The 26,650-nt window shown below is 44.7% G+C and overlaps 1 protein-coding gene across 1 annotated transcript in view; it reads right to left on the bottom strand.

The window, feature by feature from the left end:
- Positions 1–26,650, bottom strand: part of pappaa (pregnancy-associated plasma protein A, pappalysin 1a) — a 174,081-nt gene that overhangs the window by 119,561 nt on the left and 27,870 nt on the right. Inside the window, 6 exon segments of the mRNA XM_080756808.1 lie at positions 3,359–3,555; positions 4,547–4,860; positions 21,078–21,199; positions 22,969–23,161; positions 24,459–24,752; positions 25,858–26,003. Of these exon segments, the coding sequence (XP_080612934.1) occupies positions 3,359–3,555; positions 4,547–4,860; positions 21,078–21,199; positions 22,969–23,161; positions 24,459–24,752; positions 25,858–26,003 (1,266 nt within the window).

Raw genomic sequence — 26,650 nt, 5'->3', positions numbered from 1 at the left:
AAAGGGTTGAAAGCCCCTGATGGATGCCATGCCCAGCCGTTGTGCTGCTGGGAGCTGACCTGACCCTGCCTGCCACTGTGGGAATGGGGTCAAACTGTTGGACACATCACACAGAGTCAGCCCAGCACCGCTGACCACCGCCACTGGAATGCAAACCCACCCACCAGTGGTGGGAAAAACTACTCACATGTCTTTACTTAAGTATAAGTATCAATACCTTAATGTAGAAATGCTCTCTTACTAAGTAAAAGTCTGGAATTCAAAATGTATCGTAGGTATTGGCGTCAAAATGCACTTACCAAGAGTAAAAGTGCTGTACTCGGCAGAATCTCTCATTTCAACCTTTTCAAATGTATAAAAAAATCATTTGAAAATAGCAGATCTACGAGCTCACAATGTATCTCATTGTGACGAATTGTGGGCTTGTAGATCGGCTATTTTCAAATGGTCAAAATTTATATTTAATTAGGCTGGAGTGGTTACTGTATGTTTTTTTTAAATAATAATCAAAATCTACAAAGTAACTAGTAGTAACGCTCCACTCAAATAAATGTAGTGGAGTAAACGTACAATATTTGCCTCTGAGATGTAGTGGAGTAGAAGTAAGTACTGGAAATTGGAAATACTTAAGTAAAGTAGAAATACCTCAACATTGTACTTAAGTACAGTACTTAAGTAAATGTACTTAGTTACTTTCCACCACGGACGACAGCCCATAGTGCTGCTAGCTAGCAACACAACCCAAACAAATACAGAGAGAATAAAAATGAAGCATTCATACTCCATAGCGTAATTTCCTTTCATAAATGTGAGACCGATTCAACCAGGTTTATAAAAAAAGGTTAAGAGTGAAATAAGTGACGGCGCTACTGTAGCATATACAGTGTCGGAATAAGCATTCAATACTTTTATTTTATTTTATCAATACCACAATTTAAGAATACGCAGTCAACCATTTTTGCATTGTGGGCATTGTGGTATGTTTTGTGATATTGATCTAAAGTAACTAGTAACTAATGCTGTCAAGTAATTTTAGTGAAGTGAAAAATAAATACATAAATGATATGGCCTCTTAGAATTAGATGTAGTGGAGAAGAAGCTAATCAAAAGACGGAAACACCCGGGTAACGTAAAAGTACCTCAAATAAACTACAGTATGTGACTTTAGTATTTCCACAACTGAGCATATAACATACATACAGTACATATACATACACGCGCGTATGGTCTTTCTATCTTGCATGATATGCATGCTTGCCCTATCGCGTCTTATCAAGCACTTTTGCTTCTCACGTGAACCGTGCTGACATCGGCTAGATGGCACAACACACGGCAGCGCCACGGAGAGTGCGAGCTTTCTATAGTCAGCACATTCCGTGAAAGCAAAGCACTAAACTCTCACACAGGCCGTGTGCAGATAACGCCATCAACAACCCCGTTGTTTTGCCCTTGCTGCTTTGTGGAACAACGCAGATGGGGGGGGGGGGACAGGGACAGTGACAAAGTACACTTGCTTGAGTATACTGTCCTTAAATCAACCAAGACCTGAGGCCGATTCGACCAATGCCTTCTAAATCAGTCAACTTTTTTGTGTGGGGTGCATACTTAGTTTAGACTAGTCATTGGTTAGACATGGGTTAAGGTTAGGTTTAGGTGTGCTGCCCTGTGGGAGGTCAGGTTTAGGGTGAGGGTTTGAGATAGGTTGTAGTTGTATAGGACTAATGACTGGTCTAACCGATGACTAGTCTAAACCAAAAACTGTCTAAACTAAGTACTGCACCCGTTTTTTTTAGGTTTCCAGACGATAGGTCAACTATTACTCAACTACAGTGCGAATGAACATCACTCAGTCAAATTTGTACTGTCTTGAATACTATACTAAGTATTCAAAAGTAGAAATTACAAAGCACATTGTCCTTATCAGTGCATTGCCCTATTGAGTTTTTGGTGGCCAAATACAGGATACAGGACATTAAAAAACGAAAGCATCAAAGGTAGAAGATCTGCTACTTTTGATGCTCTTGTGACGCTGTGACGCTCAATTAGGGCAATTTGTTTCCGAAAAAACACAAGAAGTTAAAATATGGCGACATACAGTAGCAACGCTGTACTATGACTACTGTACGATATACAGTAGCAACGCTGCACTATGACTACTGGTGTTTTGGAGTACTTTCCCACACCAGTATTGGTTCTGAAACCTTTTACACCGGGACCCAAACTAGTGAAAAGGCTTTTTTAAATATTTATTTGAAAAATAATATGAATTAAAAACTGAAGGTAGAAAACGAGAGCCAGTGTTTGGGAACCACTAGTCCACTGTTTGGGAACCACTAGTCCACACCACACCACACTGGACCTCCATGGAACACAACAGGACCAAAACAAGTGTGGCGGTGCAGCGCGGGCTGACCCGTGCGACCGCAGGAAACGCATGTTGGGCAGCAGATAGACGCTGTAGGAGCAGCGTCTGCTCGCCCACAACACTCTGGGGGGGCATTTAAAGCATTTATCAGGACATACCAAAAGCATATTTTTGTCAATGTTTTTCGGAGAGGAAATCTAACACCTCTTCTTGTCTTTTATGTCTGTATAGAAGTCCCATAAATACATGGGAACGCACACTCGTTCGGCCAGACGAAAATAAACACTGTCCACAGTGGAAAACATCCAGCTTAAACCAGAGTAGAGCCCCCGATGCCAGAATTTTGAGTCCGATTCCGCTTCCCCATTTCGGAGAGTCCCAAGCGAGCGATTATGGATATTGACCGATATTTTGTCCCAGAAAAAGGTGCCTCCCATGTTGTGTGATGCCCGGGAATAGAACCCAGGTCTACCGCATGGAAAGCCAACATCTTAACCACTAGGCTAAAGGGGAATTCCCCCTTGGCTGGGGGAGAAATTAGGCTTTTGGTCATCAGGCAGAGGCTTTGAGCCATCGTTCCTGAGTATGACATTCAAGTTAGATATTTCTCAAAATGTAAAACATATGTGGAAAAACAAATGCCTGGAGTTACAGTACTTCCTTGGCCCGCTGGCAGCATGCCAATGAAATTTGGCGCTGATCGGTCCAGTGGTTTATGAGATTAGCCCCGGACAAATAAACAAACAGACAGACAGACAGATATACATACATTACAGACAGACCCACTTGTATGTGTCTTCTGTCTTACAGAGCCACGCCATTTAAAAAAGAAAGAAAATTGATTATGTTTGATGCAGGAATTATGTATTTTTAAGTGAATTGTGTCAGATGCCTTTGCTTTAATAACAAATTGGAAATAGATGGATCGATATCTAAACGCCTGCTATACCAACACACCTCCCTCGAATCGACCAGCGGGGTCTGGTTACCTACCTGTCCGTATATCGTCGGGCGGAGTCCGTCAGGACCAGGCCGTGCAGGGCGTGCGTGAACGGCGGCCGGCGCAGCAGCCGGTAGCGCAGCGGCCGACAGTGGCGGCACAGGGGGCAGTCGGGCCGCGACGCCAGCAGCGTGGCGTCGATTTCCAGGTGCTGCTCCATGGTGAAGAACTGCACGCCGTACACCTCCTCCTGTAACACACCGGGACAGGACCATGTATGGACAGTGACATGTCACCATTATTACGTCAAGAATAGCTGCGCCAACGATATTATCGCTATATTATGTGGTTCGGCCATCTGGTTAAGATGCCTCTCGAGCATCTCCCTATAGGGAGGTCCTCGAGGCACGTCCCGCTGGGAGGAGTCCTCGGGGCAGACCAAGGCGCAGTTGGAGGAATCACATCGACTCACTGGCCTTGGAACGCCTCTGTGAACTTGTAGATCTGCTATTTTGGGGCGAATCCTTTACACGTCAATTTTATCAAGTATAGATGATAACCACTTCAAACCCCAGTATCCATATTCTATGGGCAATGCCAAACATAGCAGATCTACAAGCTCACAACGTGTTGTGTTGTGACACGTTGTGAGCTTGTAGATCTGCTATATTCCAAAGATGTTTAGACATTTTACACATTTGCAAACTTGTGAAACGGGACATAATGCATGCAACGAGTACTTTTGGTATTTTAAGTACCTTTTGAATTCAGGACTTTCATACGTTCAGTACTTCTACGTTGCATTATTGATACTTTTACTTAAATATAATTTCTCACCACTGCGATTATCGTCCCATATTCCAGTAACGATTACTAACCGATTACTAACACTATCCCAAACCTCTTCCCCGGCCTCATAAGTCGCTAACCCTAACCTCAGTCTTAACCGGCCACGTAAGTCGCTAACCCTAACCTCAGTCTTAACCGGCCACACAGGTCGCCAACCCTAACCTCAGTCTTAACCGGCCACACAGGTCGCCAACCCTAACCTCAGTCTTAACCGGCCACACAGGTCGCCAACCCTAACCTCAGTCTTAACCGGCCACGCAGGTCGCCAACCCTAACCTCAGTCGTAACCGGCCACACAGGTCGCCAACCCTAACCTCCGTCTTAACCGGCCACATAGTTCAGACTAACGGGATGTTGGTCAGACTTATAGGCAGTCCCCCCATATCCCTTACCTCCACGCCGTCCAGCCGTATGGTGAGCGGCGCATCGCAGAACACGTTGCTGGGCCCCAGCGACAGGTTGTTGCCGCCCACCGTCAACAGCAGGATGTTGTGGATGGCGGGCAGCGCCAGCGTCTCCTCGGGGCTGAAGAAGGTCACCCAGACGGTGAGCGAGTCGGGCACCAGCGCGCGCGCAAACTCCAGCTGCAGCATGCAGCCCTGCAGCGGGCACTCCGAGAGGCCCACGACATCCGTCGCATCGATGCGCGAGTTGGGGCTCCAGGTGCGCACGCTGGGCTCGCACACCTGCTCCACGTCGGGCGGGCCTGTGGGCGGAGCCAGAGGAGGGAGGATGGTTATTATCAAAAATGTGACCGAGCCTTTGCATTTGTGGCATCTACCCTTTGGAATGATTTACCACCTTGCCTATGATGAGTCATGATTTACCACCTTGCCTCTGATGAGTCAGTCGATGAATTTAAATGGAATGATTTACCACCTTGCCTCTGATGAGTCAGTCGATGAATTTAAATGGAATGATTTACCACCTTGCCTCTGATGAGTCAGTCGATGAATTTAAATGGAATGATTTACCACCTTGCCTATGATGAGTCAGTCCATGAATTTAAAAAGCTGCTAAAGCACGTCACTCTGTGCCGCAAACGTCTGCTATTTTTAAACATTTCTCAAAAAATATTGAAAAGTGTTGAATAAAACTTGAAAATGTGTGATAGCTACTGATTTGGAAGGCTTTTGTAGAATCGGACTCAGGTCTTAGTGGTTTGATTGATTGATTGATTGATTGATTGCTTTATTAACTGTTTGCACAAAGTACAGAGGTACAGTACAATAACACTAAAAGGATAACACAAATAGCCCTGAGGGCTTGTTTCCATTGTGGTCCTATAGGTGGTCTCCCGAGTCCCTACCCTACCAGTGAGACATTTAGACCCTGGTATTGTAAGGTTTAAAACCTACTGGTTGACAAGCAGTCCTGCCTGAAGCTCTTGTAAAAGCGGCAGATATTATGAGGTCTCCCAAATTAAAATAAGACTCAGGATTTGTATGTAGTTAAAGACAGCCAAGCCCCAGATGGTGCATGGGGAAAATGAACAAACACACAAACAGACACTAACAGGGTGTGTATAAAGAATAATACACAACAAAGACCGGATTGGTCCTCACAAATAACAGTACAAAGACTTGTTTGTCTGAATAAATAAACAAATCGTTACTAAAGATAAAGCCAGCGGCCAACAACTCTTTGAAAGCCATAAAAACTAACCAAAAAAACAACCAAAAAAGAACTTAACAGTAAATTTATGGTCAATTATAAACTTAACAGCTGTTATGACGGCTGAATGCGGATCAAGAGTTGACGTCAACAGTCTCATTAGTTTATCTAAGAGTCTCCCTGTCCGTTTAGCGTCCAGACAAACATGAAACGGAGTTCAAAAACTGTCAGTCCAGATGGAAAGAGGAAAGGCAGAGCTCGGCTGAGTACCTTTCTAGAGCGGAGGCCCCCTGACAGGCCTACTCGCTTCGGCACGCGATCCCCTAAACCTCCCCTTGAGTGTGATGCAAGAACAAATATAGCTGCAAGCAGCGATAAGACGGGACCAAGCAATAAGCCCTTTTGGGCTGCTCAACAGTGCCACTTTAGGTCACCCAACGGTATTCCAGCTGTTCGTATCCCAAACATACAGACAGACAGACGAGGTATGAGTTATGCCTGTTCAAAGTGCCTGTTATCGCTGCTTGCAGCTATATTTCTCGTACACATTTTCACGTACAAACTTCTCTTAAACTGGGATTTCAGTTAATGGTCCATAGAATGTGTATAGAACATTTCACGCAAATTGCTCAGGTTTAAGCATTTTTCAAACTGCTCAAATGGTAGAAAATCTGAGGGCGGAGCGTACTGGTTAAAGTGAGATGTGTCACCCATGAGTCAAGGGCATTTTGATCAAAGATCCCGGGAGGAGATCGATTTTAATTGCTTTTCATATAATAAAAAATGGCGGGTGATCTAAAGATCAGAGGTCAGAAGTTTTATTGCTGGTGGTCAAACGGTTGCCTGTTCAAAGTTTTCATTTTCAATTGAGTGCTATAGCGCCACCCTTTGGTAATTGGTTCGCGTCCTCTACCATATTGCCCAGTTGCACGATTAAGCCAGAACTGCTATTTTTGGCGGTAAGAAGAAGAAGAGGAAGAAAAAAACAGACAAATACAATAAGGGACCAAAGTCCCTTCGGGCTTGGTCCCTTAAAAATTGGCGCTCATGAACCGAAAACAGTCAATCTACAAGCTTACGTTGTGAGCTTGTAGATCGACTATTTTCTGTCGCACGCGCCAATTGCACCCACAAGTACAACTCGTGTTTGTGCGGCCGCGCAACTCCAGCCATATTTGGAGTCGGCGCACCACAGCTCACTCGCATTATCCCGAGTGACGTAGGCTTCAACATTCATCAAGCGAGGGGGCTTTCGAGAGAGCCAGCGCAGAGCGCGGCAGACACTGTGTTCTCCCTCCATTTCCTTTTGTTGGGCTTCCAAACTGGCAACCAACAAAGCCATTTGCTAACCTCATTTCTGGGCACTGCGCAAAAATTCCAGTGTTTAATCAAGTGAGCACTGAATGTGGTTTCCAGGCCACATTATCTCAACACATTTATTATTATAAGTGTGTGTGTGGTCAGTGCAAGAAGGTAAGTTAAAGGAGGAGGAGAAAGGAGAAAAAAGGAGGGGAGAGAGAGAGAGAGAGAGAGAGAGAGAGAGAGAGTTGAGATAATCAAAAGTTGCCTCGCTCTTACTCCCTGCTCGTGTAGTCCTGGCATTCTGGGGTGAGTTTTTCATTGAGTTTGCAGGGAAAGGGAGATGCAGCCACTGAAAATATTTTGTAATGTCAGCTGTTATGATGGGCCGGTTCTCCGGGCCTTGGCTCCGCTACTAATGGCTAATGTGGTCGGAGATTTAAGAGGAGACAGAATAGGGGTGTCATCCACTGCGAAACCCAATACAATGTAAACCATTTATTCAACGTGCAAAAGATGCTCTTAGAGTTTTGACTTTATTCCCTAAGATCTAACTTGCCCAAGAGTATAATACAAGCTTTCTGGTCCTCACACTATACATCACTGGCTTCCCCTTTGCATTCTACCGGTTGCATCTCCACACGCGACGGCGCTCTGCGTGCCTCCTCACACAACATTGGTCTGTGCTCTGGCACCAAGTAGACTCCTTTCACCACCTTCAATATGCTTGCATTCTTTTATTTACCTTATTTTCGCCAATAGTACCCCTTCCCCCTAGCATCGCACCAGCTTCCGTTTCCCAAAGCCGCCATTACTCAGTCCATCCGTCTATACTAAAGTCTATTTCTCTTCAGAAGCGTAAAAATTGTAACCACAGCATAACATCACAAATTATCCCAGAATGTCTGCGTTCTGTTCAATCACCGTGGATGACGCCAACATGCGTGTCACGGCCGTTCACTAGACACACGCGTCGCCGCAGTGCAAGGCATGTTGGGTTACAGGTGCATGATGGGAAACCACATTTCTTATTATTTTAAAGTGATTCTAGATGTGAGCACGCCAAAGTCGCGTGAACCTCTAGTCATACAACTGCTGTCATACATTAGCCAGTCTACAGCGGTGGTGGAAGTACTCACATTTTTTCATTAGGTGAAAGGTGTCAGTGCTGCAATGTACTACTATATGAAAGTGAAAGTCCGGAAATAAAAATTTACTTCAGTAAAAGTACAAAAGTATTGGTATCAAAATGTACTTAAAACACCAAGAGTAGAAAGTACTCATTATACAGGATGTCCAATTTCACATGTTTTCAAAAGAATGAAGAATTGTAGAGTAAACGTACATTTGCTTCTGAGATGTAGCGGAGTAGAAATACCCCAGTAAAGGAAACAATATCTCAAAAGTGTAAGTACTTAGTTCCTTTACACCACTGGTTGTACCATGTGCAATTCTTTGCTGTTTTTTCCGCCCTCTAAATAGGGGTGCCAGGTTGAAAGTGGTTAAGCAATTCAAACCCCAGCCATCTGCAAAGTGTTAAGACAGAAAAAGCTACCTGTTCTGGGTAATAAAAATGTGCATGCATCTTCACCAGAGATTCAAAGAATCACATTTTAATTTCTCTTGGTTGCTCAGACGTACGTACGTACGTAGGCAGTGGAACATATGCTCCCAGAAAACCTTCATTTCGCCTGAACGCGCTGCTACATAAACAAGAGGCAGATTGACCCAGAATTCCCTCGGAGGCAGTAGAGAGGCCCTAAAAGTGACTAAATCGCCCCAGACCTGTGCTTTTGAATATGAGTCCTTGCTTTCTCTGTTGATTAGCTAATCCCATCTGGGTATTAGGCTGTCTGCGAAAACACTCCTTCAAGGAAAAAGAGGTGAGAGACACAGGGCGTCATTCCAGCTTAATTGCAGCCGAGGTTGAATGCGGGCCATTGTGTCTGTGTGCCCAAGGCCCTTCTTCATGGCTGGGCTACTCTAGAGCATTGTGTCTGTGTTCCCAAGGCCCTTCTTCATGGCTGGGCTACTCTAGAGCATTGTGTCTGTGTTCCCAAGGCCCTTCTTCATGGCTGGGCTACTCTAGACCAGTGTGTCTGTGTTCCCAAGGCCCTTCTTCATGGCTGGGCTACTCTAGAGCATTGTGTCTGTGTGCCCAAGGCCCTTCTTCATGGCTGGGCTACTCTAGAGCATTGTGTCTGTGTGCCCAAGGCCCTTCTTCATGGCTGGGCTACTCTAGACCAGTGTGTCTGTGTGCCCAAGGCCCTTCTTCATGGCTGGGCTACTCTAGAGCAGTGTGTCTGTGTGCCCAAGGCCCTTCTTCATGGCTGGGCTACTCTAGAGCATTGTGTCTGTGTTCCCAAGGCCCTTCTTCATGGCTGGGCTACTCTAGAGCATTGTGTCTGTGTTCCCAAGGCCCTTCTTCATGGCTGGGCTACTCTAGACCAGTGTGTCTGTGTTCCCAAGGCCCTTCTTCATGGCTGGGCTACTCTAGAGCATTGTGTCTGTGTGCCCAAGGCCCTTCTTCATGGCTGGGCTACTCTAGAGCATTGTGTCTGTGTGCCCAAGGCCCTTCTTCATGGCTGGGCTACTCTAGACCAGTGTGTCTGTGTGCCCAAGGCCCTTCTTCATGGCTGGGCTACTCTAGAGCAGTGTGTCTGTGTGCCCAAGGCCCTTCTTCATGGCTGGGCTACTCTAGACCAGTGTGTCTGTGTGCCCAAGGGCCTTCTTCATGGCTGGGCTACTCTAGAGCATTGTGTCTGTGTGCCCAAGGCCCTTCTTCATGGCTGGGCTACTCTAGAGCATTGTGTCTGTGTGCCCAAGGCCCTTCTTCATGGCTGGGCTACTCTAGAGCAGTGTGTCTGTGTGCCCAAGGCCCTTCTTCATGGCTGGGCTACTCTAGAGCATTGTGTCTGTGTGCCCAAGGCCCTTCTTCATGGCTGGGCTACTCTAGAGCAGTGTGTCTGTGTGCCCAAGGCCCTTCTTCATGGCTGGGCTACTCTAGAGCATTGTGTCTGTGTGCCCAAGGCCCTTCTTCATGGCTGGGCTACTCTAGAGCAGTGTGTCTGTGTGCCCAAGGCCCTTCTTCATGGCTGGGCTACTCTAGAGCATTGTGTCTGTGTGCCCAAGGCCCTTCTTCATGGCTGGGCTACTCTAGAGCAGTGTGTCTGTGTGCCCAAGGCCCTTCTTCATGGCTGGGCTACTCTAGAGCATTGTGTCTGTGTGCCCAAGGCCCTTCTTCATGGCTGGGCTACTCTAGAGCAGTGTGTCTGTGTGCCCAAGGCCCTTCTTCATGGTTCTTCATGGCTGGGCTACTCTAGACCATTGCTTCTCAAACTTCTTTGACTCGGGGCACCCCTGTAAATAACCGTCTTCTTCCAAGGCACCCGTAAATTACATCGTTACTTTATAATAGAACCTTACATTTATGTCAGATTACAGTTCATACATATGAAAATCTTTCCCCCTGAGATACAGTATGTCACGAGGAAAACCTAAGAGAAAATCAGTTTCCAGGATGCAGTGCAACTCAGTTCTAGAGAGTCTAAGTGATTAAACTGAAGTGACTTTGAGGAAGCCTGCTCTAGACTGAGTGGAGGGCGGCGCGTAAGGCTGGGGAAAGGTGTGTGAACCGGCCCGGGGCGGGGATACAGATGGATGCTCATTGCTCCCACTGCATGCATACATGGGGCTCTATGGCTTCCCAAGCAGAACAGAGGCTGCTGAGATTGCAGAATCTGGAGTGGATGCTCAAAGTATACTATACACAATGAGGCAAGACAAGAATTCAGACTTCAGAAGTATGAGTGATTTTACTCGAGTAAGGAGCCAGAACTTACATGGCCTGTCAATGCAGTGGAAACCCAGTCTGGCTCATTGAACAACAGGGATGCACAGTTTACGAGTGGTGCAACCACTATGTATGTGACTATGAGTACCAGTAGGGGCAAAAGTGGCGCTGTTGTGCCAGAAACAGAGAGAGAGAGATAGTGCTGCACTGTTGCCTGCTAATGAGAGAGAGAGGGGGGGAGAGGGGAGTTGCACCACTCAGTTCACACAGGTGTGATTTTTATACCTGCCCGCAGCTACAAATATGGCTGATAGGAAACAGACATGTTGCATGTCACATGAGGGTCTGTTGACTGATTAGGACAGATGAAGAGCTGAAGAAACAGTCACTACTGTCTTAGGACATTGCTATAAGCATAACTGAGCAAACAAAGGAAGTAAAGTAGATTACATAATACGCCATAACCATGTGAGTCCTCACTAAAGATTCCAAAGGTTAGTTCCTTAGAACACAGCTCATGGAGAAGAGTTACTAAAAATACCTAAAAGATACACTGCCTCTGGCTTATACAGTAGGATTCAACTACTTCTACCATTTTCAGTAAGTCAGTCTCTCTCTCTCTCTCTCTCTCTATCTCTCTCATATATATATATAAAATGTAATGTAAAACACGTACGCTGTAACCACCCATTTTCCATATTTAAACCTTTGGTGCTTTTTCGTAAATTAACAGCCTTTGGCTAAAGTTCTCCTCATTGTAGAAAGTAAAGATGCAGCCCTGGTGAACAGCTGATGGCAGCAGTGTATCCCTCCATGGTGCTGCATAGTGTGATGGTAAACATAGCAGCAGGGAGGAATATGTCTGGACATGCACACTGGGCTTTCTAAGAAGGGGCTGGCCAAACGCTGATGACTCACTCACACACTTTTGCACACACTCGCTCACACAGTAGCTAGACATTCAATCCACCGTGCGCCCCCGCACGAGCACAGACATGCACGCACACGAGGCTGGGGTGGGGATTGTGTGTGTGTGTGTGTGTGTGTGTGTGTGTGTGTCCAGCTACTGTACATACACACACATGCACACTCACGCACACACGTCAGGGACGCACACACTCACGGGTATGCACACATGCAATGTATTGCGTGGAGACAAGGACACAAACACGCATACCAATACAAGTAATGTATTTATCAGACGCCTAACTTTTGTTACTATTCACTAGTCTACAGCTGTTTGATATAGTGCGTTTACAAGCTCAGTGCAATCTGCTATTTTTAACATTTCGAAACAATGTATGAAATGGTACTTTGGTACATTGAGTATATTTTGAAGCCAATACTTGTGTACGTTTACTCGAGTAACATTTTAAATACAGGCCTTTTTCTTGTAACAGTACATTTCTATATTGTGGTATTGCTACATGTACTTTGAGTACATTACACACACGCCCACATGCAAGCACACGTGCGCCCATGTACACAAAAAACACATGCGCACACAAACAGGCACGCACGCACGCACGCACGCACGCACACACGCACGCACGCACACTATGTTCTGGTTCATAGATAGCTTTATATAGAGCAACTATTTTCAAGAATGCGTCAGGGAATTCCACCGACATGAGACGATGGAATAAAGCAAACACTGATAAGTTATACTGCTAGTAGGATTTACTCCATTATTGTGCAGAAAAGAACACAGTCACGTCAGTGTGATCTTAAACAGTTGGTCTCGGGTTCCACCAAACTGACACTGAGGAGTTAAGAGCAGTGGGCTCTCAAACCTTTTCATTCTCAAATTGATACGCATGCTATTTGGCTGCGGACGAGCCCCCACCTCAAGGTGTTTTTGTATTTTATTTTTATTTTGCCCAGAAGAGATTTGTCTTATGGCGTTGGTAGACTGGACTCACTGGAAGTCATCTTTTTTTGTTACGCTGATTGGCTGAAGGGGTTGTCTGTCAGCGCTGTAGTCCCGTAATCAGAGTCGAGACTCTGAGATTCTTTGACATGGCCGTAGAAAGGTAGAAAAGGTGTATGGAGCAAATCATTAGCTCACAGTCATTATTCTGTGAGCTTCTGTTCCTGAGCGATTCTCACTAACCTCTACCATTCTGTGAGCTTCTGTTCCTGAGCGATTCTCACTAACCTCTACCATTCTGTGAGCTTCTGTTCCTGAGCGATTCTCACTAACCTCTACCATTCTGTGAGCTTCTGTTCCTGAGCGATTCTCACTAACCTCTACCATTCTGTGAGCTTCTGTTCCTGAGCGATTCTCACTAACCTCTACCATTCTGTGAGCTTCTGTTCCTGAGCGATTCTCACGAACCTCTACCATTCTGTGAGCTTCTGTTCCTGAGCGATTCTCACTAACCTCTACCATTCTGTGAGCTTCTGTTCCTGAGCGATTATCACCTCTACCATTCTGCCCAATTTCCTGTTTTAGTAATCATCTCTTTGACTATGGCAGATAGTGATGTTGGAGTCATAATGTAACAAGCATTCTGATTGGCTGAGTTCGGAGGCAATAATGCACGGTGAATCGGCAGTGTTAGGAGAGCAGAGTTCTCTCCTCCATGTCATCAGCGCCCATATATAAATTCCAAAAAAATGTTTAAATAAAAAATATTTTTACTAATCGAAAAGGAAATCAATAGAACATATTATATTAGCGATAGTAGCGGAAGCTCCGTCTCTCTCGTGGGGAATGAAAGGGGCATAATGATTTAAAACAAAACGTTGCTGCTTTCAATCATCTCCAGGGTCCTCCCCTTGTGAATGTCACTAACCACATGCAATTCTCTTAACTATCTTGGGTGGTTTCCACGAGTCCCCCACACACACACACACACACACACACACACACACTTCCATGTGTGTTCTCTCTCTCCATCCCCCCCCCCCTCCCCCGCTGTGCCTTCCTCCCCCCTCCCTACAGCCATATTTCTCTGGGGTATGGAGTCGTAAAGATTTACGAGGGGTGCTCTCTTTTTCTCTCTCTCTTTCCCCCTCTCCCTCTCTCTCCCCCTCTCCCTCTCCCTCTCTCTCCCTCTCTCAGTGTTTCCCAGTCAAGTGGTGTGAGGACACAGACCTCAAGTCCTTTAGAAAACAGGTGCCAATTGTGTGTGCGTACGTACACACACACGCATAATTTACGTACGCAACACAACGCGTGCGCACGCATGCACGCACACGCACACGCACACACACACACACACACACACACACGCACACACACACACGCAACTTGTGAGGACATAAACATTTTAGGACATTTTATTGCCATTTTTAACCCTAAACCCTCAAGTAGTGGAGTCATTCACGTCAAATAGCTGAGCTCAATTTCACAAGAGTCACCAGCTAAAAAAAGCAATTTTGGGTGTATAAGTCCGACAACTAATTGTAAATCAAGCCTAAAAATCTAGCGTTTTTTAAGAAACATTGAGGTTACAGGACCAGGGAAATGATTCTTGCATTAATGTCTATTTCTGAAATTCTACAACAATTGTGGGGGCATTAGTGCATGCACACACACACACACACACACGCACGCACAACAATTTGGAGGCATTACGTTATCTATTGCGTGTCTCTTCCACAATACGTGAGTGCAGAAGAGGAACACACAGTCAGTGTGTAACGACAGCTGTTAACAGAGTAAAGCGTGGAGTGTTCATTTAACTCTGAACAGGGTCCAAACGGAACCAAATGGACCCGTAGAAGCCAGAGCAAGGCCAACAGCGCTGCTGGAATGTTAACCCATAGGGACTGGAACGCATCTGTGTCACCCTAAACTTTATTTGAAACTTTAGCCGTTTACAAATGGCAGATCTACAAGCTCGTAGCGTGGCACTCGGTGCTGCACTAGAGCTTGTAGATATGCTATTTTTGAGAAATTGTGAAAATGTGTGCAAATCTTTGAATATATATTCTTTCACAGCGGACGTTTTTAACTAAAATATTTGCTTCTGTGGGGTCCCTAAAACAACATATTTTCAGCTGGGGATCAGTGGCCAAATACATAAAATTCTGGGGGTCATTTTGAGCACCACTGACATAGAAACAAAGTCTTTTCAGAAAACTGACAGGATTTATAGGCATTTTGTAGAATCTGGTCTCAATCCTAAAGTACATCTTGTCGCCGTCAGGTTAGAATCCTCTTATCTCAATATTCCTTTTTTGCCATATATCTATCTGAGGTACATTTACCCACTCTACTGAAGTAGTTAATGTATGTTTTATATTAATAATCAAAGTAGTAACTAAAGTTTTTTTTAAATAAATGTACCGTTAGTGGAGTAGAAGTACAAGTACTGTATAATACTCCAGTAAAGTACAAATACCCCAAAATAGTACAGTGCTTAAGTAAATACACTTACAGTAGTTACTCTAACAAACAGAGACTCTTTCCAAGACCTAGCAAACAGCAGGCGGTTCAGAGCCACACACACACACACACACACACACTTGGACAAGCCCAGACTTGCCTCTCATACGGCATAAATCCCCAGAAGCGCTACTTTAAACTCTGACGGTGTACAAAAATAGTCCCCTTAACCGGCAATGGTTAAATTTACACTGGGGATATTATTTGCAATGTACACGCACGCACACACACACAACGCAAACTGTATGCACAGCTCTATGTCGGGTGGAAATCTCAGTATGTCCAAAACTGTTACTTTTCAGGATTCCAATTCCATAGCATCAAAGTGCAAAGCTTCAAACGTTTTGAGGTCATACATCTGTCACGTTTGCTGCTGTTGTGTGGCGCTGTACTGTGATCAAGCAGGGCATTCATTTATGAAAATTAAATAAATGGTTTCATTTTACGCTCTCAAGAGTTTATTATTATTATTGTTAAACATCTGCATTACTGCGGGAACCCTTGTTGCTACTGTATGTACGGTATATTGGCAGCATAACATTTTTGTAATTTTTTTATTAATATTTGAATTTTTTTAGTATTTAGGAGTCTTTAGAATCGGAATAGTCCTAAATGGGTACATTTACAAGAAGTCTACACAATTAGAGAATGTAGAAGCGTTTAGAAACGTTTGCAGACAGCATTGAATTTGGACAAAATCTTATCCAACGATAACAAAATATTCTTCCGTTTTGGGTAACTGTGTTACTGGCTATATGTCATCAAATGTGTGGTTCCCAAAAAAAGTGGTTCCCAAAGTGGGGTCCGGGGACCGCCAGGGGTCCTTGGGGGAGTTCCAGGGGGTCCCCCAGCTAAATGATAGTTTGGAACCAAATAGACCCTACTTATGGGTCTTTAACTCTGAGTGTACAAATGGAACCAAACGGACCCGACACGGACTGTTTGGTCAAATTAACATTGATTTTACAATACAAATCTGAGAGATAGAAATTCCATTAAATGGGGGTCCTAATAAATCAGGTTGAGAATCACTGCTAGAGCTGTAAAAAAATCTTCTCTCATGGGGATCCCTGGCATATCTCTTCAAATGGGGGTCCGCCAGGCTAATTAGTCTCAATGTGGGGGTCCTTGACATGAAAAAGTTTGGAAACCACTGACGTAGAATATGAAGATACGAGGTTTTTGCACGACAGCACAACGATATGATGGATGTGTGTGTGGCAGCACCCTGCAGTGTGACGCTGTGTGTGAGTCAGTGAGTTCATCATTAGCTTATACGTAGCGCTCGGACACTTGCCAGACTGCCAAGAATCACATCTCCACGGTACTCTCCTCCTCCACTCCGCATTACCTCATATCTGACCCCACAGAAATTCATAATTCGCCCATAAAGACATTGAATTATGGTCGCGTACGGTCGGATCCGCGGAGGAGCTTGCTCATGTGTGTGGGAATGAAGCGGAGGTCGGGTGGGAGGGTAGTTTGTTCTGCCGCGGTGTCAATGGGAACAGGTATGCAGAACAGTTGACGGCATTTTTATTTTAGTTTTAGTCCTTGTCTTCTGAATAGTTTATTTAGTTTTAGTCACATTTTAGTCACCCCGGAATGTTTTAGTGTTGGTCTAGTTTTAGTCGACTAAATATAATTTTATTTTAGTCGACTAAATCTACATCTAATCTTCGCTCTGCAACGCATTGTGAGCTTGTAGATCAGCTCTTGTCCACTAGTTCCTTCCTAACATTTTAGCAGTTTTTATTTGTCGACGGAATTGTCAATATATTTACTTTAGTTATAGTCATCGTGGCTTAGTTTTCATTTAGGTTTCCATTTCGTTTTTGTCAGTGAAAAAAAGTCATAGTTTTAGTCTACGAAATCAACATCGGTTCTCAACATGAGGTTCAGAGTCCTGGGGGGGGGGGGGGGTGTATGTGTGACTGTGCGTGCGTGCGTGCGTGCGTGCGTGCGTGCGTGCGTGCGTGCGTGCGTGCGTGCGTGCGTGTGTGCGTGCGTGTGTCAGTAGTGATTGAAAAGGAAGGAGAGAAGAAAAAAAGCCGTACAAAATGAAGATTTTACTTTTTAATGCACTCTTTAATGGATTGGGGGAGAAGCAGAGGAACTGTAAAATGCATGGTCCACTTTTTGTCGATACCTCAGAATAAAAAAATGATATCTCTTATTCTCAACGCTAAAGTTTCTTATTCAGTTCGGTGACGAATGGGGTGAGATATCCATGCAATCAACTTAAACACAATTTAGTCGATGGGCAACTTAGTCAAATTGGACATAATTCACCGAAGCAATTCATTATACCAAGTAATATTTTATTCTGTGAATAAAAAGGCCTTTAGAGACTGAATAAAATGCAACCAAACTTCCGTACAGCCAGTAGAAGATTTTACAACTGTAAAATCCTCTAATTAATGTACAATAAAGGATGACGTCTGGCTTGCAATGTCATTTAAGAGTGCTATTACATCATTTAAATTCACCAGCCCAATTGTTCCTTTTTTAATGTTACGTTTAGGTATACTGTGAAATCGTAACAATATCCATTTCTCTGTTATTAACTCTGTCAACATCACTGGTACACCGATTGGTTTTCAACTTGGGGTCCAGGGACCCCCAGGGTTTTTTTTTGGGGGGGGCTCCCCTCAAAAGCTACACTAAATCAGTGGTTCTCAAACTTTTCAGACCGTAACCCCCAGCGCGCGGCGACGCGTTGTGAGCTTGTAGATCGGCTATTTTCAGCACACAACAGAGTATAAAACCAGCCATTGTGATGCCGTCAAGGCCGGCCAAAATACATTTCCGACAAAATCAACTGCAGATTGAATCGACTAATTATCAGAAGACTTTAGTCTAAATTCTAAAACTAGACTAAAACATTTCAGATCTAAAATCGAAAAACAAAGGGTATACTGTTGAAGTTAAAATGTGGAGATACATGGTTTCTGTGACGACGATATAAACACTGTATTATAAGTTGGCGGTCGTATAAGGTGGCCGAATTTATGTCACATCTTAAAATACATCGTATTTTGTTGTGTTACATCACACACACACACACACACACACACACACACACACACACTCTGGATGGTGCTTAATGCTGCAGCTGCTGAAGCCAGAAAGTGATCAAAAGGTGCACAGCTGGGTCAACTATTTTTAAAGCCCCAATACTTCATTTCTAATCCCCGTTCCTGTGCAGCCGTTCCAAAATAGGAGTCCAGAGAACAAGAGAGGTAACAAGATTTTTTTTGGGAAAGAAAGAAAATCAACGTAAAATGCTATTTCTGGAATCCTGCTGATTTCAGCACTTATGGTAGCCTACCCGATGCTTACAGACAGTCTTGTCACTGTCACAAAATGTATGCCCTATTGGAGGGTGTAATGCAATAGTAAAATCGATCTACAAACGTGCAATTGCAATGTGTTATGAGCTTGTAGACCCTTTTATGTTTGCAATTTTTTTGAAAAAGTGCTTACAATGCACTTATACAATGCTGAACTTTAAGTACATTTTGATACTTTTGTAAAAATAAATTAATTCCAGGCTTTTACTTGTAACCGAGTATTTCCATATTGCAGTATTGACACTTTCCACCACTGATTAAACAAGAGCAATAATGAAATGGGTTCTGTATCCGCTTTTGGACTGTGAACTCTTTGCCTCGCTGCTATAAGCCCTGTGCTGGGAGTTGTGGTACCATACCGCCGTGCTCCGCTCCATCCACCCTGACTCCATGTCATCTACCATACCGCCGTGCTCCGCTCCATCCACCCTGACTCCATGTCATCTACCATACCGCCGTGCTCCACTCCATCAACCCTGACTCCATGTCATCTACCATACCGCCGTGCTCCGCTCCATCCACCCTGACTCCATGTCATCTACCATACCGCCGTGCTCCGCTCCATCCACCCTGACTCCATGTCATCTACCATACCGCCGTGCTCCACTCCATCAACCCTGACTCCATGTCATCTACCATACCGCCGTGCTCCACTCCATCAACCCTGACTCCATGTCATCTACCATACCGCCGTGCTCCGCTCCATCCACCCTGACTCCATGTCATCTACCATACCGCCGTGCTCCGCTCCATCCACCCTGACTCCATGTCATCTACCATACCGCCGTGCTCCGCTCCATCCACCCTGACTCCATGTCATCTACCATACCGCCGTGCTCCGCTCCATCCACCCTGACTCCATGTCATCTACCATACCGCCGTGCTCCGCTCCATCCACCCTGACTCCATGTCATCTACCATACCGCCGTGCTCCGTTCCATCCACCCTGACTCCATGTCATCTACCATACCGCCGTGCTCCGCTCCATCCACCCTGACTCCATGTCATCTACCATACCGCCGTGCTCCGCTCCATCCACCCTGACTCCATGTCATCTACCATACCGCCGTGCTCCGCTCCATCCACCCTGACTCCATGTCATCTACCATACCGCCGTGCTCCGCTCCATCCACCCTGACTCCATGTCATCTACCATACCGCCGTGCTCCGCTCCATCCACCCTGACTCCATGTCATCTACCATACCGCCGTGCTCCGCTCCATCCACCCTGACTCCATGTCATCTACCATACCGCCGTGCTCCGCTCCATCCACCCTGACTCCATGTCATCTACCATACCACCGTGCTCCGCTCCATCCACCCTGACTCCATGTCATCTACCATACCGCCGTGCTCCGCTCCATCAACCCTGACTCCATGTCATCTACCATACCGCCGTGCTCCGCTCCATCAACCCTGACTCCATGTCATCCCACCGGGCGCAGCGTCAACAGCCATGAATCCAATGAGTCATTTGCATGTTTTCGGGGTTGAGTCAGCGACCCAAAATATTTTGCCCAGCGTCGGGGCAGAAAGCTCGTATCTCCAACTCTCGACTTATTATATATTTAATTGTAAAAAAAAGGGGGGACCTGAAAGCTCAAAACGTGCCATGCCATTTCCGCAAATTTCTGATCGAATATTTTAATTTTGATTATACAAATGCTTTCTACGTCAGTAGTTCTCACACATTCAAGATTTTTCAACAAATGTTCAAAAATAGCAGATGTACGAGCTTGTAGATCTGCTATATTTGAATAGCCAAATCTAAAAACCAAAATGACACAGTTGCTTTCCTGGTTGTAATGTTTTAAGACAAGTTGACGTGAAAGTGGTTACAGTACATGTGCATGTGGGTTTAAAACAAATATTGAGCAAATGAAAAGTATTATCAATAGAGTTTTGGACATACAAGGTTTCCACCCGACATCGACGATTTAAAATGTTGCTGCTCTTAGTGAAAAAGGGAAGCCCCCAAAGGCATTGGGATCTCATGGATGTTGGAAAGATGCTATCGGCCTAGACCCAAGAGTGTTGCTTTGCACATACATTTATGGAGGGGTGTAAAACCACGCGTGGAGAAAACACTGTATATAACAGGGGTTGAACCTGCATGGCTGAGAGTTAAGAGTTAAAGGTGCCGTTAGGTCATATTTTGGGGGGGGTTAAACTCATTGAATGCCAGAATAAACACATCGTCTATAGCTGCCCTGCCCTTTTTCAGAGCGTTTTCAACTAACCGGTGACAAATCATATCAATCGATATTATTATTCAAAAAACAAGCCCCCAGGACTGTATTTGTGTTTTAGCATTGATTGTTAATTGTTAATAATAGTTGTTGATGTCTGACTCTACCAATAAAGTATTCAATCAATAAATCTATCAATAAACCAGCCACTGACGTGAGAGCGCACAATTGGGTTCCATTTCATTTCTCAGAGTCATAAGGGGGTCAATAAAGGCTTACCTTCGGCCTCTCGAGGGGACCAGTGTCCCGAGGGGGCGCAGGGTCGGGGGGATGAGGAGTTGGAGGCGTACTGCAGCAGGACCCTCCCCTCTGTGCATTTATCACACACTGATCCCACTTCTCTAGGAAACCAACAGACATGCACAGCAACCAACTTAGATACAGTCCAAATGCAGGCACACCGTCTCTGTCGGGTGGAAACCTCATTATGTCCAAAACCTGTGATTCTAATTCAAAAGCAGCACATCTACAAGCTGGAAACACTTCAGTGGAACCGACACCTTTGATGCGTTTGTTTTGTGTGAAGATGTAGTATGATGAAGTAGGGTATTCAGTACGAAAAAAAACACACCCAACATTTTGTTTGACATAAGAGGTTTCTATCTGACAGAGAATAATGGAGATAAGAGGTATCTACCTAATGTAACCATTACCTGTCTAGACTATTGGGTCTGTCTGTCTGTCTGTCATGTCATTTAGCCTCCTGCCAGTCCTGTGCTAGTCTCGCGTAGCTAGACAACTATTTCACAATCTCCGAACGTTATATAGAGTCTGGAACGACAGCTCCCGAAATAAGAGTAAGGAAGCTGCCATTTCCGTTCACAAATAATTTAAAAGTATCTTTACATTTTATGTTGTTATTTATATTTCTGCTAAGCAGCAAGCTAGATGATTTCTATTTATATTAGGAAAAGTGTGCGCGACTGTAAAGACGATACAGAAGTGGAGAGGAGGCTCCTCTTTCGCTTTATTGCGTAGGAACAGATGGAAGGAAAAGACAGGAGCCAAACTCCAATTCCCAAAACCTCTGCCACTCACACTTGATCATTCCATCATGGTGACCTGCAGAAATATGTGACCATCTTGTGGACTTCACACAACTTACATGCAGGTCTTTAAATACGTGTCCTAATTACCGCTAGGTTGAACTCTGCTAATAACAAAATTGCAACGATTTACATTAGGACACTGACATGTGATTGTCTACACGATCACATATTTCAGCAGGTCACCAATTTCACCGTAACACCACCATGCTGGAGTGAACGAGTGTGAGTGACGGAGTGGCGATGGTCATGTGACTGGGCGCCACCATGGCGCTCATCGCTGGCTCTGTGGCAAATCTTGCACCGGAAGATTGATGAAATACATGGCAGTGGATGGAGCCGGCTGGACTAGCTCATAAACAAACACTATTTATAAACGAATGCAACCGTTGTCATACAATCGGTCCAGGAATATAAAAGAATACATATAACTGCTGTGTTGCTTTTCAATGTGTACACTGTGTAATTTCATAGAGGCATCTAAAGAGCTCAAAGTACGTTTCTGAACGTGCCAGGTATCGTGAGAAACCCACAGTTTCCAGACTGGCAATCAAATCTCATGATACCTCAGAGACAGAAACGTATGTAAATTGTACTGTGCACATCAAAAAGCAAGTGATTAGAATGTGCTATCTCTTATTTTATATTCCTGAACAGATTATATGACAAAGGTCGTTCACATTCGTTCATAAATAGTGTTTGTTCATGAGGGTCCAGCCGGCTCCATCCACTGCCATGTATTTCATCAAACTTCCAGTGCCAGGTTTGCCACCGATGAGTGTCGTGTGTCATGTCACGCCCCAGCGTCCAGGCACGTGACTTCATGTCTCTTCCTTCTCATCTGTTCCTAGTTTATCGCTTGATAGATTCCGTTGCTCTAGACTGTATGACAGAAGCATTTGAAAATTGCGAGAGGCAACAGTCTGGCCACACGAGACGAGTCCTGTGCCAAATGTGAAATGTTGACATATCCTGCTTGTCAATTGCATTCACCTGTGTGAGGTGTTAGGTCTGTCTATTAATACAGTATACAGACTAGTCTCTTTATGTGTGGCTCATTTCACCTGTCATAGAATTGTCCGGAGATGGGCGGGAACCACTCCAGGGTGATGGCGTTGTGATGCTGCTCCACCACTTGGGGCGCCATTGGTACAGGAGGCGGCTTGGAGGCCGGCTGCCAGGTCTGGTAGATGAGGTCCAGGTAGCAGTGCATCCTCGCCACCTGGTTCAGCGTGAACGAGTCTGTGCACGCGTCATCTGCAACGGCAAAAAAACGGGTCGATTCGAGGAAGCAATCTTGATTGGTTGAAACAGCTTTCTAGCCGTGCTTAAACGACAGGATTGGAACACCTAATCAAAACATAGAAATGTGTTGCTAGGCTAGCGAGTTTCTCGTGACATTTGTGGTCATAGTGGCTACATCTGACATTAACCCCCTTGCCGCGATTGCCGAAAGTCTTCGGCAATTGAAGCCTAATTTTGATATTAACACTTGCCGCCATTGCCGTAGCCCTTCGGCAATTGTTGTTTTATAGTGCATTTGATCGATCGAGCCATAATGCTACTTACGTTAGCCGGTTAGCTAGCTGTGTTGTTAGCACAGCATTGGATCGTTCATCTTAGATCGTCGTCACCATAAGAATCCATTCTATCCGTTTCTTTCAATCGCCTGTATCTCCTATTCCTTGTCCCAGATGGCATTTTTGGTCAAAACAGCGTTTCTTTGACGGCACGAGCCGACGTTGTGGAGGGCTAAAGTGTACGGGCAATGACGCGATCATGTAAACAAAGGTTGTCATGGCAACGTAAAGCTGGCAGGAATAAGCCAACTTCCGGTTGAGGCAAAATGTGGCTTTTCAAAATAAAAGCTCAAATTTAAAAAATGCTGGCGTGAATTAGGTCCTAATTTCTCAATAAATGGTGGCAGTATAAGAGTTAAGAAAAATATTATTTTTAGCGAATATCTTAGTTTTAAGGTAAACTGTTGTATAATTGCAATATTACACTTGATGGTGCTCTTTACCGTCATTAATGCACTTCTGCGCTGCCTTTCGGATCAACACTGCTGCCTTTCCGCAACACCCTCTTGTGTAATATTACTTAAGTCAACTCTGGTTTAGTGTGGCGTTTGGATTAGTGATGGGAGGGACGATGGGGGTTTGTGTTTGTGGGGGAAAATGCAGATGGAGGGACATTTTGTCGCTGTCGGTCAGAAGCCTCTTATCTCCATATTGTAACTTTTTGTGTTAAAATACTTGCAGGGTCGCAAAAAGCATCAACGGTAGCAGCTCTGCAAACTCGAAAAGCTTGTAGATCTGCTACTTTTGATGCTTTTCAATTTTAACCCTGAAAAGTTGCAGTGTTGGGCATAATTTACAGAGATCAGACTTTTCGTTCTTTAAGTACATTTTGATACCAATACCTTTGTACTTTACTCAAGTAAATTTAGAATTCCGGACTTTTCTATATTGCATCATACGCAAGTACTTTTTCCCACCACTGCTTAACGTACTGTACGTACTTCAGTTAACGGCGCGTCGTGGGGGGGACTCACCCGCGTAGCTCATGTAGTTGTTGAACGGGGTGTGCGCGAAGTGGCGGCAGCCGCAGGTCTCGTTGCCCGGCTCGGGGTCATGGCAGCCCTTGAATTTGGGCGTGGGGTTGGTGTCGGCGCACAGGTCACCCGTCTCCATGGAGGGTTCCGTCTCCAGGCAGGCGTCGTTGCACGACTCGATCTCCGAGATGCCGCGGAACACGTGGTACAGGCCGAGGCTGTGGCCGATCTCGTGCACCATGGTGTCCGTGTGGCCGAACGTGCCGTAGAATGAGGGGTTGAGAACGATGCCGCCTGGAAGAAGAAAAAGCAAAAACAAAGTGACCCGTTTACACCTGAGGACACGTCTATGTCGCCTTATAGCTTTTAAACACTTTAGCAGGGCGGAGTGTCCAGTTTTTCATGTGTTTATGAGGTGACAGTACTTCATTAGACCCCTTGGTGTGGTTGTTATGTGGAATGATGTCTTCCTTTTGTATTTAGGGTTTCTTCCTAGAGTCTGAAACCTTGACAGTCACAGGTTCCAATGAAAAAACTGTGATATAGTGACATCACAATATCATCCCTCCCCTAACCCCTCTCCCTATATCATACATTAACAGCTGTGGGTTCGGCTTCAGTCTAGGTGGATCACCACCCACCAGGCAAACCAGGCATACTTGAACTGGTGGGCATGTCCACATAAAAACAACATTTTAACAAATACTGTACACATACTGTATACTGTATACTGTAAAATAAATCTTCCTTTATACCTGGTGATTATGTTTTAGGGTGGCAAAAAAATCACAGCACTCCATCTTTTAAAAAAGATGTCGAAAGACAATCTCGGCAGCAAATGAGTTAATGCCCTACTCATACTACAGCGCCAAAAAAGTGCCAAAATTGGCGAATCAACAAGCTCAAAACGTGGATCTGCTACTTTTGAATTTGAATCGTGAAAAGTAACAGTTTTAGACATACGAGGTTTCCACCCAACAGAGACGACATACAAACACATCATGCGCAAAATGCAATTCAGAAGCTTTGCATGCTTTTTTCACACATAATACAAACGTCTCCTCCCAGCGTAAAAAGGAAGTGTGATGTGTTTACGTAGGAGGACCCAGACAATGTATTATTCATTCATGTATACTCCTGCTTCATTATCACCTTCCTCCTCCCCCCTGTCAGAGCAGAGGCGCTGGAGACACAAACTGCTTGGGGCTTGAACCGTAATTACTCAGAATCAACAACCTGTACTGCCAACAAAGTGGTGTGTACATGCATGAATTAATGAATGTGCGTACACGTGCGTGCGTGTGTCTGTGCAGGAGTGTGTGTGTGTGTGTGTGTGTGTGTGTGTGTGTGTGTGTGTGTGTGTGTGTGTGTGTGTGCATGTGTGTGCGCACGTGCATACCCAAATGTGTCAGAGCTTCCTTGTCCCAGGGCCAAGTGGCGACTCCGGCCAGATCCTCATCGGATGAGTTGGCAAAGAAGACGTTCAGGTGAGTGGAGCCGTCCAAATTCAGGGTCTCCTTCAACTCCTTCACGTCCAAATAGGCTCTGGAGAATGGAGAGGGTTTTTAGGGGAAATTAATTTGTAGTTACTGTACCGCAGGGTTCCCAAAAAGGTAGATCGTAGATCACAAAGGCTGTACAGGTAGACCACATGACATGCACCTAAAAACTATATATATATATATATATATATATATATATATATATAGATCTCAAATCAAAAGTGAATTGTATACAATATGGTTAAAGTGGTCACAATGATTGCAATGCTATATTAACATGCCTGAGGGGGGTTCCATATGAACACACGTCACTTTCAGAGTCATGGGGAGGTCTGAGATCCATGTGTTGATTTCATCGACTAATACTACAGTATGACGAAAAATGTCAGTCGACTACCTGTTTTTACTGACGTTTTTACACACATCTACAATCTCACAGTGGGCTTGTAAATCGGCTATTTTCAGCAACTGTAAAATCAGCCATTACAACGCCATCAAGGCCTGCCAAAATCCATTTTAATCGACTAAATCAACTATAGATTTAGTCGACTAAAATCTTATATTTAGTCGACTCAAACTAGACAAAAACTGAAACATTCCAGGTGACTGAAATGTGACAAAAAGCTAATGAAAACTATTCAAGAAACTATGACTAAAACTAAAATGGCTGTCAAAATCAACACTGCTGAG

The sequence above is a fragment of the Protomyctophum bolini genome (genome assembly GCF_963924005.1).
Source record: "Protomyctophum bolini genome assembly, chromosome: 22".
NCBI classification, from domain to species: domain Eukaryota; kingdom Metazoa; phylum Chordata; class Actinopteri; order Myctophiformes; family Myctophidae; genus Protomyctophum; species Protomyctophum bolini.
Note: the sequence above shows the minus strand (reverse complement) of the source record. Positions and strands in the feature narration are given on the sequence as shown.